The sequence below is a fragment of the Lacerta agilis genome, chromosome 2 (assembly GCF_009819535.1).
Source record: "Lacerta agilis isolate rLacAgi1 chromosome 2, rLacAgi1.pri, whole genome shotgun sequence".
Classification (NCBI taxonomy): Eukaryota; Metazoa; Chordata; class Lepidosauria; order Squamata; family Lacertidae; genus Lacerta; species Lacerta agilis.
In genome coordinates this window covers 59,206,848-59,226,410 of record NC_046313.1, presented here as the reverse complement: position 1 = coordinate 59,226,410, position 19,563 = coordinate 59,206,848, and the positions used below count along the sequence as shown (strand labels likewise).

Here is a 19,563-nt window from a genome sequence, read left to right as displayed (position 1 = left end):
GAGGCATGGGGGAAGATGTCTGCTTTTCATCATTGTCAAAATGTGGGCTGCAGCTGTCAGGATGTCATAATTGTAGCACATGACCCCACCAGCATGGGGGTCTAAAATTAGCGAAAGGGGCAGAGTGTGAGAAAGCCAGGCAGGCAGGCAATTGCACGCTGATCTTATCATAGTTGAGCCATTAGCGTTCGTATCTGAGACCGCGAAACGGAGCAGGCAAGCCCAGGAGGTGAGGGTGATGGCACAGGGCAGGACTGAATCCCTGTAAGCCATGTTGAAGGATCCTTGAGCCCTCTCAGGAAGGAAACAAGTGTCAGAGAATGCTCTTTCAGCTCCCTTCTCTCTCTGTCGCTGGCCATTCTGCTGGTTCCTTCAAAGATTTGGGAGTCCGAGAGTACAAGTGGCTGTGGCTTTTCACGGGGAAGGATCCCAATAATCCAGCTGGTGAGCTTCATAGTTTTCTGAAAGAGACTTCCTCCAGAACTCTGGATCGTTGCAAAGCAAGTTCGCTACCAGCAGAGGAGGCGGTGGCATTGAATCTGTGATCTTCGGTTCCTGCGTTCTGCTGCTCCCACACAACTCCCCCCATGTTGCTGGTTCTCAGTGTGCTGACCCTGATACCGTGCCTGTTCCTCTTGACGTGGTACTTTTTCTCCACAGGAGGGAAAAGTGGTGGCAACAAGAAGAACGATGGTGTCAAGGTAAGTCCCAGGCTCATAAAGCCACCAGCTTGCCTGTACTCAAGAAGGCAGGAATGTTTGGGCTGGTGGATTGTGAGGTCATGGGTCCCTGCGTGGCCCAGGCCCTTTGTGTTAAGGCCTTGCATTAGTGGATCTCTTGCATCATCCTCTTCTCATCATGAAATACATTTCCACGCTCTGAAAGCAAAAAAGGAAAAACAAATACCTTTACCTAAGCAAAGTTTGCTGCTTAGAGTAATGGATGACTTGACTCATGTTCAATTTGCTTGGCTAACTCATATCCCATTCCTGCTTTCTTTTCATAAAGAGGAGGAAAAAAGCTTGTGCCTTTCTCCTACTGTTACTGTTACTACGCTACGGTCATTTTGGGGAGGTACTCTAAGCTGCTAAGAGCCAATCCAAATGTTTGGAGGCCATGGTGAAACAGCCCCACAAGAGGACAGTAACTCGCAAGTCCAACTGATTCAGAAATCTGGAGGTTGATGCTCCTATGGTCCTTTTGTGGGAGTGAATTGTCCCACAGTGTTCCTCAGAAATCAGGCAGGCCTTCTTCCTCACAGGTTATCTTTCTGTGTGAAGGAATATCTGGACAAGGAAGCACTTCCAAACAAATCAACACCTGAGTGAATTTGGAGGTGTTATGTATCTGCCAAGAGAGCTTTACCACATCCCCCTGCCCAACAATTTGAATTGGCTCTAGGGCATTTCTAAATACTGTAAAGGGGGCTGTGACAGGTAAGACAAACTGAAAGACACTTAATATGGAAGAGAGGGAGATGGGATGGGCACTGGGAGCAAGGATGACTCTTTCTTTGATTGGCTCCTGAGGACATCAGTTTAGACTGAGCCTCTGAGCAGCGGCGAGGGGCCTAGCTGCCACCTTTTCTTTTCAGATAGGTCATTGCTGTTTTATTTGAGTCTGAGTCTCCCACGGTGGCCTGATGAACTATCTTCTGAACAACTGAAAACCTGGGAGGGATGAGGAAATGCAGAGGTTTCTGTTATCAACCCAAAAGGAGGGGAGAAAGGGGTTAGCACTGAAAACGGAACTAGGGACACAAGAAATCCTCCCCAACACACACACACACCCCACCTCCAGGTTTTTGATTCTACATCGGTCCCTTGGGTTTGCAGCACTCATGTCATGCCTTGAAACCTGGTTCATTGATTTGGCAGAGATGCAGGTTAATGGATGAACAGGTTTGCTCATTCCAGTGACATCACCCATTCCAGCTCTGAAATATTTGTGAAGTTTGAATACTAGCATATGAAAGAATGGTTTTGTGCTGATATTATAATGATTTTCTTTTCTGGAAACCAAACTGGAGTATTCTGGACAGGTGCCTGGCATCTCTTTTCACAGTGCCAAATTGAGACTTGGTGGCTATCTGAGGATGTGGCAAAGGTTTCTTCAAAGAATGAAGAAGATTCTGACAACAGTGTTCCTTGGTCAAGAGATATACTTATGCTTGCCCATCTGCCACTCCTGACACTGTCATCTCACCCCCATTTCCTTGCAGAAATACCCCAGATGGACAGACCTCAATCCCAGCAGTGGAATCCCACTTGGCTTAATTGTCAAATTGGCTTGGCTGCAGATTCTCCTTCCCCCTCACCTTGTTTGATTTTGATATCCCCCTCTGTAGAAGGAGATGGCTGTTGGCACCACAAATTGTGGGGTCTAGTTCACGATCTCATGGTTACCTTGCCTTTCTGGTGAAACTCTCTGGTTTAACCAGTTCATGCTAACAGAAAGAACCTACCTACTGTGTTTGAAGTAACATGGTAATGGCAACACCCCCATTGCAGAAAGGATATTACCCCCTACTTTGGTTACACCTTTCAGTGAAAAAGTAGATATTTATGTGCCACCTCTGCAAACATGCTATCCATGGAGAGTAGAAAAGACGACGGACCCCTTTCACCAACAGTTTATTGAGAGAAGAGGCTTTGCCCCTCTTGTAACCAATGGATACTCAACAAGTTCACTGCCCTGTGTCACATCCTGTTACATTGTTAATTAATGCAATCACTGCCCCATGTCACATCCTGTTACATCCTAAATTAATAAAGTCACTGCCCTGTGTTGCATCCTTTTATTGTATGTACGTCCTACTTTAATAAGGTCACCACTTTTGTGTTGCGTCATGTTGCGTCAATTGCTTCTACAGTTACCGCCTGGTAAGGTTTCCTAGACAGTTCTTTCTTGGTTCTTGCTATGTTCTCAGTGGAGCCACCATGCATCTGAGCCTAGCTACCGCCATCATATATAGCTTAAGTACCAAATCTAAGAGATGTAGTAGAGTCTGTTCTCTGTCTTTTTGTTGGCTTTGGAGAAGAAGCTGTAGAGGGCTAGCTGAGGATATCATATGATGAATTAAAGCAGTCAGGATCGCCAAGTGCCAATGGACTCTTTCTACTGTAGCTCATAGAACGCATTTCATCTCACCAGATATATGCAGTTTTGATACCTTTTAAAATAAATAATAGTGAAGAAGGTTAGGATGGAGGCTTCTACACTGCCTATGGTAAGCCTGTTTAGATGCTGCATTTCTGGATTTCATCTAGATCCATTTTCCAAGTTTCATTTAGAGGACAGAAAGAAGTAGTGTGAAGAAGGCAAGAAGAAGCCAAGAATGGATTTGTTGGGTAGGAAATAGAGAACTTATTCAAGACACTTTTGAGTGATAATTAGGGATCTGACATGAACCTCTCTTTTGATGTACATTAAAGCACTGTGTTGAGAGAAGCTCATCAAGAATCAAAAGACAAAAGTCTTAAATCTTGAATTATTTGCAGGATTTTCTGCTGTGAGCTGTTCAGTACTACTTTGAGGCATAGAAGGAGCTTCTTAGATCGTGTCTGCAATGCAAATAAACTCACTTCCACCATTTGACATTGTGTTGATTTACCACCTTTGATACAATGCTGGGATTATATGAATCAGACTTTCCACTCCTAAAAACTGCAGTCGTAGTCCACATAAACATTGCAGTTTGCCTGTGGTTTCAGTCATTCTCTCAAGGTTTTATCACACTTTTAAAAGAAATCCCCGGTGAAAGCTATGTGATAGCACATTCCTGCACACTGTTCTGTTTTTTCTCACCCAGATACTTGTTGCTGCATTTGCACAAATCTAGAAAAGGGGAGTCACTTGGCTGAAAGTGTGACCATCATCTATTTCATTTGTATTTTTCATGCCTTAGCAAGCCTCTCCCAGCTCTGATAGCAGCATTCACATCCCACCTAAACAACCCCCACTCTGATTTGGTGCAATGTATAGCATTATAACTGGGCTGCTCCAAACAAACACTGATATTATCTCATAACCATTGCAAATGGCAAGATGCTTGCATCTTACAGTGTGGATAGTGAAGACTTTTAAGTGCTTTACTGGTACCCGAATTATCATGCCAAAATGATGTGCAGACATGACCTTAGAAGAGTGATCACTGAAGACAGGATGAGAAGCAACAAATTTCAATCACAGTGAGAATGCAGATTTAGATTAGTGAATAACAAGACTATTCAGCACTAGTGTAACTGTCTATGAAGGCTTTCAGAGATGCTATAGATGTAAAATGCCCATCCTCATTCGGTGCAGTAGAGGATTATTTGGATTTCTTCTGGCTTTATTCTTTTAGGATTCAAAGTGAACAATTCCAGTCTTTAATGCCTCCAGCTTATTGCTGCCACGAGTAGAATGATGCAAATTCGCATTGGCAAGGAGGGTTGGAAAAGTATAGCATTTCATTTACGGAGGGCTGTATTCAGATATTGTTGTGTCCACAAGTGAAGTTGGTGTGGAAGTTTTAGCTTGATGACTAGTGAGTATTTGTGGATCTCAAAACATGATTCCTCTTTAGCTTGGAAATCTTTTGTTGGATTGGATTAGAAAATGGCAGGCGAGATGTTAAAGTGTAGCCCTGCCCTGGGTCAGGATATTAAGGTTCATAGGGATGCAGACATCTGTGGGTCCAAACATGGAATAGTGGACAAGGCTGATGGATTTGTTAATTGTGCTGGAAAGTTAGATTGGCATGGTTTGCATTGTGGTAGTTTTGACTTCTCTTTGGCATTAAGCATCAGATTTATTCACAAACTCTTCACCTTTCTAGTAGGATCGCAAAAAGGTGTCCTAGGACCCACTGCATCCCATGTTCTGCTCTCTTCCTTCTTTCTCACTCTGTGTCTCTTCTTGTCCTATCTCTTCTCCTTGTTTTTCCAGAAAAGAAAGTCCAGTTCCAGCGTTCAGTTAATGGTGAGTGTCCTTTGTCTTCCTCAATGCTGATAATGTTGGGCCTCTCAACATGTTCCAGCCCTCCCTGTTTTGGGAAATCACTCTGAGGTGTGGAAAGCAGGGCTGAAAGTAATTCCTTCAGAGCAGCATCCTCCCCTATGGGGATCCTTCTAAACAGGAACGGCTGGAGCAGAAGGATAGTTGAAGCCCAAAAGCACTGAGAACCTAATTCCATTTTCTAGCGAAAGGTTCTCCATGGAACTTCTCCTCTAGCAGATCTGCAAGCTGCACCAGTCCAAGCAGCCATGAAGGAAAGGCCATCTTATATGGCTTTGCTGGAACTGTTCGGTCACAGGAGACTAAAAGGCTGGCATGGCCTTGGTCAATCTGCTGTCTAATATTGTTTGCAATATGTCTCTGGTGGGATGAACTGGTGGTTGCAGTCCAGCTACCAGAGTTGTCTTGATGAGAAGCAAATGGTTCCCTTTCTCTGTGTTAATCTGTGTACCAGTTGGCTGTTTATGGAAAGAGGTGTGTGTCAGCCTTTGGCGGTCCATGTGGGTCTTGGCAGCCCTCTCTGTTTGAGTGTACATTTCTTTCTTTACTATGCGGTCAATGTGGTCTCTTTCACTCCAGCACAATCTCCCTCACTCTCTCATCCTAGCTCCCTCTCTTTTGTTAATTTGTACATTCCTCTCCCAACTGTAGTCAACATGGTGTCTTTCACTCCTGCACAGCCCTTCTTGCCCCCTGCTAGCTGTAGCTGTAGGAGACGTCAAGCCTCTCGCTCCTGATAGTAGTGCAGTGGAATACTAGTGGATTCACTCCTGCAAGATTCTTCACAATCGGACCTCCGGCTCAGTTGTGGTTTCAAAGCCAAGACAAGTATTACAGTCACAAAGCAAAAGCCGTGGTTACTGACAAGTGCTTTTATCTGATGCTTACCTGGTTTTCGTCCCTTTGCAGTGTTTGGTCCTGTTGAGGTAGAACCTGGGTGATGGGTTACCGAATGGTCAGGATTTTTCTGGGGGGGGAAGCCATTTGGGTGCATCTTATTTTGCTTCTGTCCTCTCCATTCTTTCTCCAGGAATCTTCAGAGAGCACAAACACCACCATTGAGGATGAAGACACCAAAGGTATAGTATAAGACTGTGGCGGAAGAGGTAAAAGGAAACCCCTTTTAGTCAGTGACTTCCAAGAAGCATGAGCTGTGAGACTATGGACCTCTAGGCAATTCTCGCTGTCAGCTGTTCAAATACTAAAACGAAATTTGAAGTTTAGGGTTTTATTTTTCATCCATTTTTAAATGAATGAAAACTTCATCCTTACCCTATAGCCCGCTGACCAGGATTGGTCAGTAAAACTGTTCAGCTGTCACAAAACTATTCTGTTGTGAATTTGCAATCTAAATCTTATTTTGTGAAGTAAAAGAAAAATCAACTGTGTGCAAAAATTTCCTGTGATGCGTCTAAAAGACTCAAATTTCATTATAAGTGACCCTGTATCAATTTATGTGCAATGTGCAAAATTCTCCTGCAGAATAATACCGCTGTTGTGACTGCCATTTGTGAATTAGCAAGGCAATTAGACCTCATTTGTACATACCACTGCACTACACCTACTCAGGGACATAGCGTTGGGGGGGGGGTGCTGCCGGGGTGATGACCCTGGGCACATTTTTCTGGGGAGCACTGCGCATTTGGCTCTTCATGCCATCCTGCCAGCCCTGCACCACTTGATGAGGCTGGGAAGAGATCTGAATGATTTGCCGGGTGAATCATTCAGATCAGATCCCAGCCTCGCAAAGTGGCATAGGGCTGGCAGGGCAGCATGCGGAGGACTCAACAGTCATGCACCTTTCGATCCCAGCCTCACCTTTGCCATTGTCTTTGGCCATTTGCTGTGCAATGAGAGTTGAAGTTCAGCAATATCTGGAGACTCAAGTTTGCAAAAGGCTGCTCTGGATACTTAAATCCCTTGCTCTCCCTCGGTTCAGTTTGCAGTGTGTTGTGATTTTTCTAACAACTTGGCAAACACTGACTTTTTCATTCCTCTTCTCCACCGAGTCTCTATGGAAGTACCCGGTAGTTTCACTGTCACAATTTTAAACCAGTCTTTGGGAAGAAACTTAGTGAGGCCTCTTTCTTACTGCCTGACAAGGCCACAGCGTTCCCATAATAGCTTGGGAAATCAGTGTTAATTTGTAAAGTCTCCCCAAATGAAAGGAACTCATCTGCTGTGGAGATGGACTTTGGCCTGACATTAAAGTTAATTGAAAATTTGTCTCTCCGGGAATAACTCCCACAGGAAAGGCAGGAGTGTGTGTGTGGGTGTGGCAAATTAATATGAAATGATAGAAACATTGCTGATGAGGAAAGGCTTCCCTGCGCATTTTATCATTAACCACTTTGTCTCTTTAGTATAGGGAATTAGATCTACCCACAGGACACCCATATTTTAGCCTTATTAATAAGCACATTGGAATGCTTTGGCACAGTCTTTTGGAAGATCCAGTTCCCTGAATGTGTTGCTGGATTTCTAAGAGATTTCAGCCCCCTTGCAGATCCAACAAAAAGCAGAGGTAAGGAAGGAGGACAGAAAAGAATCATCCTAAAATTTGTATTGTCTTCAAGGCTTCTTTAAAATAAAAAAGAGTGAAAAGGAGGGTAATGGTGAGGTTTCTGTGTTTGTTTGTTTTTAAAGAAGTTTGTTGTTCCAAACTTTAAAGCATCTATCTTTTGAAGGGCAGTGAAAGAAACCTGAGGAACTTGACTTGGCACATTTTCTCATTCCTTTGAGGTGGGGGGGGGGGGAGTGAGGCACAAAGAGGCTGTTCATATTTTGTTGTTGCAAGCAACCCACACAGATTCTGACACAGAGATCCAGTTAAACCTCACAGCCACAACTTCAAGCCTGCCTTTCAGGAATAATAATCCCATCTAATCGGGGCACACAGCCTCCCATGACAAGTCATTTGTTCACAAGGGTGTAGGGGCTAACAGCGCGTGAGATGCAAGTACTTGTAATGAGTCCCAGCACCATTAGAAAAGGTTTGTGAGGAAGGCTCTCTTTTTTGTGTGAGAAAGGCTTTGGGCAGAGAAGCCAGTGGCTTGGAATACTGTGTGCTTAATTCTTTCCCTATCTGGCATTTCTCAGCTCATCAAGCTGCCATCCCCACAACAGCTTCCGTATGCAGAGATCAAAATTACATAATTTACCAAGGTTTTGAACCTTTAGAAACTTAAAGGAAGGAAAAAGTTGCCTTCTCCCATATCTTGAGCTTTTAAACACAAGCCCGAAGAAGGGAGCACCTTGTAACATGTCATTCATTTACACATTTTATGCTTGATATCTATTAATACTAATCCTGCAATTCATCCTAATACTACTACTACTAATAATAACAAAACAACAACCACCAGTAGTTTCTAAAGAAATCCTGCTGTTTGGTGTGTTTTCCCTCACACCAGCTTCCATCTGATTTGAAAACATAAGCCACAAGCACAGTTAAGTTGAGGTGTGTACATTTGAGACCACCATCGCATATGCTCAGATGACAACTTCATGAATAGGAGTTTGGCAGGGAAACCACACAGGTAACACACATCAGGTGAAGGCATCCTGGCCCCCTTTTTGGTGTGTACAATGTACAACTGCAACTTGAAACACAGCAAGCCGGTGGAAGGGGACAACCTCGCTGTGCTTTAGGCTACTAAGAGTCTCAGGCCTCTGAACAAAACAGGTCCCACTTGGCACCTGTGTGGGTCTCCTGATTGGTGTGACCAGAGCCATCTCTCCAGTGAAGATGCTGCTACTGGTGTGGGAAGCTCCCACAAACTGGCGAGCCGTGTTTGCATATGTGATTGTCGCACCCCCTGGCCATAGTCTAAGACGGTGCTCTCAACTGTGCAAAAAGTTGCACATGCAAAGGAGATACCACCACGGCTATTCTAATAGTGCTGATCAGAGTGCCAGGAAAGCAGCCTGCCCTGCTGAAGTTACAGGTAGGTAGACGTGTAGGTCTTCCATAGTAAAAACAAAATAAAATAAAAATTTCCTTCCAGTAGCACCTTAGAGACCAACTAAGTTTTTTCTTGGTATGAGCTTGTGCATGCACACGAAAGCTCATACCAAGAACAAACTTAGTTTGGTCTCTAAGGTGCTACTGGAAGGAAATTTTTATTTTATTTTGTTTTGCCCTGCTGAAGTTTGTTATTAAATGAAGTGGCAGCCACTCGCTCATGGCCAAAAGTGAAAACAAGCTGCTCTTCAGCCAAGAAAGGTGTCATTTTGTAACAACGCTCTCCTCCGCCTTCTCTCAGTCCTTAGTCTGCACTGATGCCTTTTGTTCTCATTCTCCCCCCTCTTACTATCTTTCCCCCACTGCCAAGGTCTCCTTGCTGCTCCGTTTGTTTCCTCTGCCGGTTCCTCTCCTTACCGGGATGTAATGTAGCTGAGCAACAAAAGCTTGCCTCCCTAAGCCCTGGTGTAATTGCTTGTCTGTGCCTCAGCCACCGTGTTGAAAGAGCTGTGCAGGCTGGCAGGAAAGCACTAGCCATGTCTGTAAATGCCTCTGAAGGCTGCTTGTGTGTCACCTGCCAAGCACCACCACAGCTGAGATGTTTATGGTAAGGCTTGCCCTGCAGTTGATTCTTCCGAGGCTGGGAACTAATCTGCCACCTCCAGCCTGCATGGCTAAATGGACAGGTGTTGTAGTCCAGTGACATCAGGAGGGCTGCATGTACCTCACCCCTGCTCTAGGCAATCACTAAATACTGAGCTGGCCTTTCCCTCAGCCCTTCCACTGAAAGGTAGGAACAGAACCAAAGATTTCTAAATCTTCCTCATTCTGGAGGAGTGTCTTTTCCCAGCCGTTTTTATAATCTCTCCATCTAGTAAGTCTTTCTTTAAATTCCCCCTTCTGCCTGACTATCCAGGGCTGTCTGTACATAAAAAAATAAAATAAATTCTGTATGCAAGCAATTCAGTTTTCTAGTTTTGGTAGTTCTGAGAGGGGCAGAAGCAAAGAAGCCCTGTCCTCAACCTCTGATCTTCTTGGCCGCCTGCTGAGATTTTGAAAGGCATTGCCCCAAAGATTTTCAAACACATCTTCACACCAATAAGGGCTAGAAACTTGAGGTGCTTTTTTAAATGAAAGCAGGCATTGTTAGAAAGTTTTTAGAAAGTTGCGTTCTACGTGCACAACCACTTTTTGCAGTTCACAGCACTGTGACATCCATACAGCTCTAACAATGCCCTTTCTCACTGTCTTATTTACATTCAATATTTTCTTTCCCTTCTCTCCCCCCCCCCCTTCTTAAACCAACAGTACGAAAACAGGAAATCATTAAGGTGACGGAGCAGCTGATTGAAGCAATAAGCAATGGGGACTTTGAGTCCTACACGTGAGTGTGCCCAGTGGGTGTTTTGACTTTAACAAGAGAGCAAAGTATATTCCTGAGCTGGCCCAGTGTGTAGGAAGAGGGTTAGCAGGAAATCCTTCAAATGGCCTTAACTGTGAAAAAACAGTTTTGAAATGTCAGGTTGCTCTGAAGGCAAGCAAATTAGTGGTTTTCTTTTATGGGTTTTCAAAGCACAGCTAGAAATGAACTTCAAGAACTTGTGTTTTCCGTTTCTTCTGTTCACACTGAACCACTCTGTCATTATTATCTCCCATCAAAATTAAAATGGATGGATTCCTTTTGCAGTCTGGCCAAGGATAAATCGCAGCTATTACTGCTGAGTGAGCAAGCAAAGGCCCCAGATTCCTGGTTAAGAGAACAAAGAAGCATGGGTTTATTGATGAAGAGTAGAGGCTGCTGAGTTTGTTTTTCTCCTGTCTACAAGAAGGGCCTGTTTGAAAACAAATGTGCAAACAAAACCCCTTTCTATCTTTATGAATCAACCAGTTAGCACAGTAATGTTATGGGAAGGAGCACAGGTCAGTGCTGGAGCTTCTGCATTTTGTGCAGAAAGTTCCATGCTCAATCCCTGGCCTTCCCAGGTAGAGCTGAGAGAGAAACCAATAGGCTGACTCAGTATAAGGCAGCTTCCCATGTTCCTGACTGAATTTTACTTTACACTCATCTCAGCATAACTTCAAAATTGTGAGCACTAACTCATTAAAGCTTAACAAGATGACGAGGAACCCAAAGTCAGCTTCTGTAATTTATAATAGTATTTCCATTGTGGGTAATGGGTTAAATGAGTGCCTTTAACCTATTTTTTTTAATACATTATTTGAAACCTCAGTTGAAACCCATCTGTTTACTAATGCAGGATGCCAGCACCAGTTGCATTTCAAGCCAGCACACTGGAACTGATACATGTTCTGCTAACTTCAATAAGGCTGGATATATTTTATTGATTTGTTTTGAATCTGCCCAAGGATGGCTCCATAAAGTCCCCCACGCAATTAGCATAAAACAACAATTAATACAAACAATATGAAGCAATATCGGATTAGATTACAGATATAAGACAACAAATCAAGAACGAATCAGAAGGAAGAGTCGACAGAGAATCTTGCCTAGTAGATTTATGAAACATAAAAATCTCTGCCAGCTCAGACAGTCAACAAAACGACCCTCCCACCTTCCCTCCCCAAAGCCCACTGGAACAAAATGATTTTTTGTCTTTTAACTAACTTTCTAAAAATAAAAATGAGCTGATGTGGCAAGGCTTCAGGAAAACAGCGTTCCATAATGAAGGCGCTACTTACAGTTGTTTTCTCTCTAGCCTCTGACAAAGATGAAAGTTAAAGCAGAGACCTGTCAGATGATTTTGATGTATTGGTGGGTGGTCTCATACAGGAGCAGGGAGTGTTCTCTAATATGAAACAGACCATAACCATTCAGGGCTATTAACACCAGCCCTGCAAATTGTGCTTGGAAAGACATTGGGAGCCAGCACTGCTCTGAGTTTATTCATACTTACCTGGGCCTAGAAAGAGCCCACCTGCCAATACATCAAAATCAGAGCAAATGCCAATTCAGATTTTTCATGAATTGCCATTTGCTCCAGTTGAGCTTTAAAGAGCGAGTTTTTGCAGGGGAAGCTCTGGGGCAAATAAAGGGCACTCAGGACATGGAGCTTGTCCATCCTGCAGGAGGATTTTACAGATGCTTCCTTTAACCTGCTACCAAAATGACAATTTCTTCAATCCATTAGGAAATTATTGCAGCCCCTCACTCTTCAAAACTGAGAAAAACATGTCCTTTAAGGTCGCAGCCCAAGAAGCAGAGAAAGTATTGAAGTATGTCACTGAGCACAGTGGTATGCATAAGAGCTAAGAGAAAGAAATTAAAATATATTATGAGAAATAAATTATGTATTTGTATTGCATAGACAGGTTAACTTCATTTGTGTTAAATCCATAGGAATGAAGACATGTGACTAGACAATGAGGTTATTTCACTTCCTTTTCTCTCTCCACCCTGACCCTGTTCCTTTCATGGGCTCTTCCAGGAAAATGTGTGACCCTGGGATGACAGCTTTTGAACCAGAAGCTCTAGGGAACCTGGTGGAAGGGCTGGATTTCCATAGATTCTACTTTGAAAACTGTAAGCACCCTCTGCCTTGTCAAAAGGCCCTTTGACTCTCTTATCAGAACGGAAATATTTGCAATATTGGGTCACTTCATCAGCCCGTCCAGCCCAGTGTAACTGCAACCAGATTGTTTTAAAATAAAGTACCGTGTTTCTCCTAAAATAAGACACCGTCTTATATTTTTTTCCGCTCAACAAAACACAGTATGGCTTATTTTCAGGGGATGTCTTATTTTAACCGTGTTGCATTGGTACGCTGCATAGCCATGCCTCTCCAGGCTGTTTTAATGGGAGGTACCACGTCACTATGGCTTATTTTCGGGGTATGGCTTATTTTTGGGGAATGGCTTATATTTCACAAATGCATAGAAATCCTGCTATGGCTTATTTTATGGCTATGTCTTATTTTAGGAGAAACAGGGTATGTTAAGAGATTTGAAGGCATATAGATGGAATCTATCCTGTTACCCACCAAGATTCTGCTTGTCAGAGTAGAAATTTCATCCTTTGAACATTTTGGTTCGCAGCAATAGACATCCCTTTAATTTGTCTTATCTCTTTTTGAGCTTTCTGAAAAGATAAGGTCAACTTGGCTGAACTAGCACATGCATTTAAGGGCAGGACAGTTTATCAGAGATACAGCACGAACTCAGATTTAATTGCTGACACCTCCTGTTAAAAAGCATATCTGTATCAAGGCTAAGAAAGACCTCTGTCTGCGGCCCTGGAAAGTCATTCCCAGTCTGAATAGACCACGCTGGGCTGGATGAACCAGTGGTATGTGTCAGCTTTGTAGGTTCATAGGTATGCATTTGAAGGTTTACTTCTGAGTAGACTTGGTTAGGCTTGTGCTCTTAACCTCTCACTCCTTTCCAAAGTTTCAAACCAAATCATAAATGGTTGAATGTAGAGTGGACGGGCAGGATTCTATAAAGATTAGAGAAAGATGTCCGTCCTAGTTATGTGGAGACGCAGGCAGCATTGATGTCACTGGCTTTCCCCTCAACCCCCAGTGTGGTCTAGAAACAGCAAGCCAGTGCACACTACCATCCTGAACCCTCACATCCACTTAATGGGAGATGAATCTGCCTGCATTGCCTACATCCGCATCACGCAGTACGTCGACACCAGTGGGATCCCTCGCACTGCACAGTCGGAGGAGACCCGAATCTGGCACCGCCGGGATGGCAAATGGCAAATTGTTCACTTCCACAGATCTGGAGCACCTTCTGTCTTACCACAGTAAGTCAACCCCAGGCCTTGGTGATCCATCTCAAAGCCACTCTTGTCATACCATTGAAAACTGAATATTCCGTTTCCACAGTGTAAACAGGAGTAGCTAAGTGTAAAGTAAAGGTGTGAGTATAAGCAAGGAATGAACAGCAGCGAAGGCCAAATGTAACGCATCTATGCATGGCTTAACAATATCTGTAGCTAGGTCAAAACCTTCCCGAAAGAACTTTTATCTATGTCAGTGGTCTCCCACCTTGTTGGGCCTGGGGGCGCTTTTGGAAATCTAAGTAACTGTTGTGGGCACCACAAAATAAAATAAAATAAATTTCCCAGAAGAAAAACTGACAGTGCTCAGAACCCCCCCCCCCCTCAAAATCAAACACCTACACCACCACTCCCAACAAATAAAACAGATTTTTTTAAAAAATGCAACACCCCCTCCAACGCAGGTACCTCCCCCTCAAACAACGAAAAGCCCCAAACCACAATTTTAAAACAAAACTTAAAATTGGAGGGGGCCTTGACAGATGCCTGAGAGTGCTGTAGTGCCCGCAGGCACCACATTGGGAACCCCATATGGGGATTATTCATTTGCCTTTATACAAGGATGCATTCATGGCATTAAATTACAAGAGATCGTAAGGCAATTCATGCATATTTAGTTTAACCTCCCACCAGTTACAGTCACACATTATTGTTTGATGATTTGCTAAGATCCATATGCATGCTGCCAGAATGGAGAAGGACCCCCCCCCCCCCAATGTGGTAGGCTCAGAATGTTATTTTATTGGTGGCAATGACATGCATGGAATAGAAGTGTCTAATGACTGGAATCTGGTCACGTGACAGAAGATATTTATTATGCCAGAGCAAGCCAACTTAATTGCAAAATACCAACCCAATCTGGTTTATATTAGTTTAGAAGTTTCAACTTTTAGTGATATCATTCAAAATTGGGGCTCCCACATTCTTTTCCCCATCCCCATTCATTTTCTTACTGTGATGTTATGACTGTCATAGGTGTTTTCTCAATAAAGAAAGATGCATCCTCGTATTTCATGTTAACTAATGCACTGCCAGTTTAAATCATCAAAAGAAATGAAAATAACTTTATTATCCATAAGGTAGAGTTGAAAGTGAAGAGGGGAAAACTGTGTTATTTTATCACTCTCTAAACTTCTTGATAACAAGGTGCGAAGGTGCAGAAATGAAGTTAAGGGTATACACTGTTTGTTTTTTAATAGGCGGGAACATTCAAACACACAAGCCCCCACCTGCACTCTGGAATGATACAGTCCAGCATCAGATACTTCACGTGTGTCTGATCATCTGTTTCTGATGTGAGTGCAAGAAGATTCCATATGGGCATCCCTGATAGCAGAGAAGAGTATCTTTTGTCCAGGTTTGGTGAGACTCCACGGCTAGCCCTTAGTGGCCAGCGTGATAGTGGTTACTCACTCTGTTGAAAACTACTACAGTACTGAAGTTAGAGCCATTCATTCATTGCTTTTATGAATTGCCTCTCTGCTTAAATAAAAAAGTGTTCAAGATGATGTACAAGAACACACCCCACTGGGGCTTAAACAAATTTGTTTGCAGTTAGGGATGGAGGAGAAATGTCATGCAAACCTGTATAATTCACACTTGTGAAATTCACACTTTTCAGAAAATGTGAACAAAAATATGTCTGTTAGGGGAAAGTGTGCATAAAATACATATATATTAGTGAAAGCAACATGCTAAAATGCATTACATTAGATAATTTACTTGCAAAAATGTGTATATTAGGAGAAATGTGCACTAAAATGCAAGCAAATCTTAATGAGGACTTTTAAAAAAGAAAAATCACAGACTGGTACATATGTGGCGAACTTAAATTAAGGTTGGGGAAAAAACAGAGGAAAAAGTGAAACTGACAGAATCATCTACAGTACCCTATTTGCGGTAGCTGCTTTTCCTGTTTGCCTGCACACTGTTTTCTGAGGAATTGCCATCCTTCCCTCATTTAGGTACCATAGAGAATCCAGATGACATTTTTGTCAGATGGTTGCCTTCTGGTGTTTTCTGTGTCACCTTGCCATACCCCTATCCCATATCTAATTTGTGGCAATTTTTCCAACTGAACCGGGGACGACGACGACGACCCACTAGCTTGTTCAGCATGGTTATGCAGAGAGCTATTGATTCAACTGGCTTTCACTTCTGTCCATGTGCAGCCCCTGTTAGACTTTTTTTTTGGGGGGGGGATATTTTTGACACTTCCTTATTGCACTGCTGCATGTACAGTAATAGTTGCATGCAAAAATTTGGGGTGGGGAACCACAACAGCATTGTGATGCTCCTTACAGTTTCAAGCCAAGGAGGGTTAGGGAGACTTCTTACTATTTTACAAGCCTCTCTGGGGCTCAGTGCAAGCAAGGGGATTCCCTCCCATCATTATCTGGTTTCTCTCAGCTGTAGAGCTTGGAAGTCTAATGAAAATGCCTTGCTGCACTTGCACTTCAGCATAACAAGGAAGGACCATTTTTTTAAAGCACCTAAAATGGTATGTCAGGCAATACAGGCCTAATCCTTCCTCTGTCCCCTGCTTCTCAGAGGTGCCTATGTCATTTCCCTGGCATGTGGGAATTTAAGGAAAAAAAGTTAACTGGTGCTCTAGAGTGAATGTGCATTCATAAGGGGGTGAAGGAACCCTTCCCCCAATATTTTAAAACAAAATTAATTCCCCTCCCATTTTTTTCAATAGCTGCCATGCCCTGTTCCTCCTTCATCATGTGTATAGGCATTGCAGGATGCTAATGGGGAGATCTGTGCTACACGGAACCGCTATTTTAATTCCCTGTCCAGCTCGCAGTGCAAGAGTGTTATCTCAGCAGCACTAAAGAGGCGTACTGCTTCTTACGCTTGTCTGAGGCTACCGTAATTCACAATCTAGATGTATACTCCTGCCTGTTCTTTTCATTTGGGTTGCCTGAATGCTCTGTTCTCCCCTTGAGAGATGGTGGCACTTAGCAGTTTGGGGTGCAAGCGGCTACCGGGATGGTGCAGCCCTCACCCAGCTCTTCTCTTATTCTCCTCCTCCTCCTCCTCTCTTTTCAGGGAAAGGCTGTTCAAAAGTAGTCGAGTGGTGATAGCTGTGGAAAGAAGGTGGCCCCCTCAACATGAGTCACATCCACCCCATACATTGAAAGCACTCCTATACCACTTTTAACAGTCATGTCTTCCCTCAATGAATCCTGGGAACTGTGGTTAGTTAAGGGTGCTGGGCACTGTAGCTCTGTGAGGGGTCTCCTACCCAACTCTCGACACCCTTAATGAATGACAGTTCCCTGGAGTCTCTGGGACGAAGCTGTGACACCAAAGAACTCTTTTAGTGTACAGTGTGGGTGTGACTGAATGTTTTACATTCTCCTGGACATCTCTTCACTCCTTCACCCCTGCCCTGCCACAAAGCTTGAGAGGTGGATGCCAGCTGTAGGCTTCACAAATAGAAAAGGATAATTATTTGGGGTGGGGATGGCTGGGGTTGGGGGGAAGAACCAGATGGGAAGATCACCATTTTGGTGGAGTAAAAAGCTGTTTCCTTTTATGTTTTTCAGCTGAAGCACCAGCCCCTCAGGCCAGGTTTCTCACTGCCTCACTACAAAGGGAAGATCCCTGCTATCCTTTACCTAGGGAACTTGGCTGCTGCTGCTGACTCTCCTCCTTGGTTCTTGCTGGAATTCCTTTCACACACAGAGCTCCTCACCAAAATAAACCAAGAATTTAATAGACTTTTTCTCCTTCTGTTTCACACGCTCTGCGTTTTGCCACTTTGTGCCATTGTAGTAGAACAGGGCAAGACACCCTATTGCATGAAAAAGCTTTTCTGTGGTTAACAGGAGAAACCGAATGTGGGAGGTAGCCTTCAGCCACTATTGCCCATAGAGCTCATGGAACCACCCTGGTTCAGTACTTAAAATTAACTGTGTTTCTCACAAGGACATGATTTATTTTGGTCTCTTTGCTGTTTTCCACTAAGTCTTAAGGGGCCTGAGAGAAAGGGGAGCATGTTCCAGGGCAGAATCAGAAGCCACCTCCTTGCAATGGCAGATTGATGCCCATCCACACAATGGAAAGTTCTTGCTCGATTATGATCTCAGCCAAAATCAGAAATACTTTTATACTGCCCTTCGTTACCGAAATTCCAGATCAATAAGCATACATGCAACGCAAGATTCTTGCTTGATCATGACCTCAATCATTTTATTTATTTTTAAATATTTCTACGCCACCATTCATTATCTAAATCCGGAGCAGTTCGCACTGCGCCGCTGTAACTCATACCTACATCTACATCTTCTGTTCTGTGTGAAGTTAAAATTTTACAAGTATCAGCCTATATTCATTAAAGCCTAGTAAAATTCTGCTGGGATGAATATGGCTTTATGGCGCATAAAATGCAGAATCCATTTCTCTTCCCAGAGAATGTACCTTTTTGTGTGCCTGGACCAATAGGGGTTCATGACAATTCCTTTCTCTTTTCAGAACTTGCATGGAATGAAACTGTTAACACTATATTGGCATTATAATGTGTCTAAGAGCACATAAATAAATGAAATGATAGGTTAGAAATTCAGCATGGCAGCAGGGTATTTTTCACCTTATTTGTAATGCAGTGATATAGTTGAGGCAGTTTCTGCCACTATCCAGCACACCATAGGAACTTCCTTTATTCAGCTTAGTAAGGATCTCCTAGATGTTTCATTTTGTTTAGAATTCAGTTTTCTTTGAACTGGCCTTTTGCTCCTTTCTGGCAGGATTTTGAGTCATGCTTTTTCCCTCTGTCCCTTCAAGACTTAGATTCACCATTAAGAGGAAGAGGGGAGGCTGAACCTTTTTAGACCCACAATTTCCCACATACACACTTCAGGCAATTTGACAGCATTGAAGATGCGGGCACTATGGAAACAGAACTGCCCCATCAATTTGAAATAAAAATAGAGGCCAACACTATCCAGCAAAGACAGAGAATGCAAGCTTTACTAATGACGCTTTGAGGCGTTTTGATTATGCTTTCAACAAACAAAATGAAATCTTTCGCTATCTCTTGTACTTTGAGCGCATGCCTTTTTATATGAAAAACAAACAAACAAAACCCTTCCGTGTTATTTCGTAAATGGATTTTGAGTATTTGCTAAAATTGATCTTTATGTAATACCTAGAAATATCAATTGTTTGGGTTTGTGGCTGATTTTTAATGAAGTTGGGGTAGGGTGGGTGGGGCTTAATATGTTATTGTTTACATTTGGAGTTGACTTTGTGGCAAATTGTTCTTGAAAGTGCAAAAGGGCACAATCAGCTGGACATGTTGGCAGGATTTCTGATGTGGGCTTCTGGCAAATCTCAGAGTGCTTTACGCCATAATAGGACTCCTTGTGGTGGTGTACTCTCTATATGCCATGGGAAAGGTTTGGCAATCAGAATCGCACATCCTAATGAAAGGAACCCAATGGAGAGACTGAGAAAACTTCCAAACTGGGGTCAAACGACAGCATCTGCTTTTAAAAACACTGGAGTCATCTTCAAGGAATGCAGGAATGGGTTCTTCACAAGCCAGAATGTCCCTGACACCATTGTTGTTTTGATGGTATATGGAGGGGCGGAAAGATCTTCTATTTTTGGCATCACCTTCTTGCCTTCTAGTACAGGTATGGGAAGTGTGATGGTTGTTAATTTTTTGGCAGTCTTTCCGTTTCTTGTTATCTTTTATTTTATTTTTTTGAAACTTTAAAAGTCTTTACTCTTTGATGTGAGATTAACTACCGTGCACTTCTACTACCAAGGGAACTTATAAATGGCA

At 43.1% G+C, this 19,563-nt stretch overlaps 1 protein-coding gene and 1 long non-coding RNA gene across 6 annotated transcripts in view; one reads left to right on the top strand and one right to left on the bottom strand.

Moving 5' to 3' along the window:
* Positions 1 to 18,962, top strand: part of CAMK2A (calcium/calmodulin dependent protein kinase II alpha) — a 111,994-nt gene extending 93,032 nt beyond the window's left edge. For 2 of the 5 annotated variants that reach the window (XR_004425970.1, XR_004425969.1), the window contains 8 exons: positions 661 to 701; positions 4,930 to 4,962; positions 6,029 to 6,077; positions 10,271 to 10,346; positions 12,409 to 12,503; positions 13,502 to 13,730; positions 14,966 to 15,061; positions 17,321 to 18,962. Coding sequence is in view for 1 of the 5 variants with exons in the window: in XM_033140292.1 (XP_032996183.1) it covers positions 661 to 701; positions 4,930 to 4,962; positions 6,029 to 6,077; positions 10,271 to 10,346; positions 12,409 to 12,503; positions 13,502 to 13,730; positions 17,321 to 17,324 (527 nt within the window). In the remaining 4 variants the exon portion in view is untranslated. The remainder of the gene's footprint in view (positions 1 to 660; positions 702 to 4,929; positions 4,963 to 6,028; positions 6,078 to 10,270; positions 10,347 to 12,408; positions 12,504 to 13,501; positions 13,731 to 14,965; positions 15,062 to 17,320) is intronic. The other 3 variants (XR_004425971.1, XR_004425972.1, XM_033140292.1) reach the window with 2 other exon arrangements.
* Positions 660 to 6,030, bottom strand: LOC117041453. The gene is made up of 2 exons (XR_004425973.1): positions 5,887 to 6,030; positions 660 to 878 (listed from the first exon to the last, which is right to left on the bottom strand). It is a non-coding gene; the product is annotated as an uncharacterized LOC117041453 (long non-coding RNA).
* Positions 18,963 to 19,563: the final 601 nt, after the last annotated feature.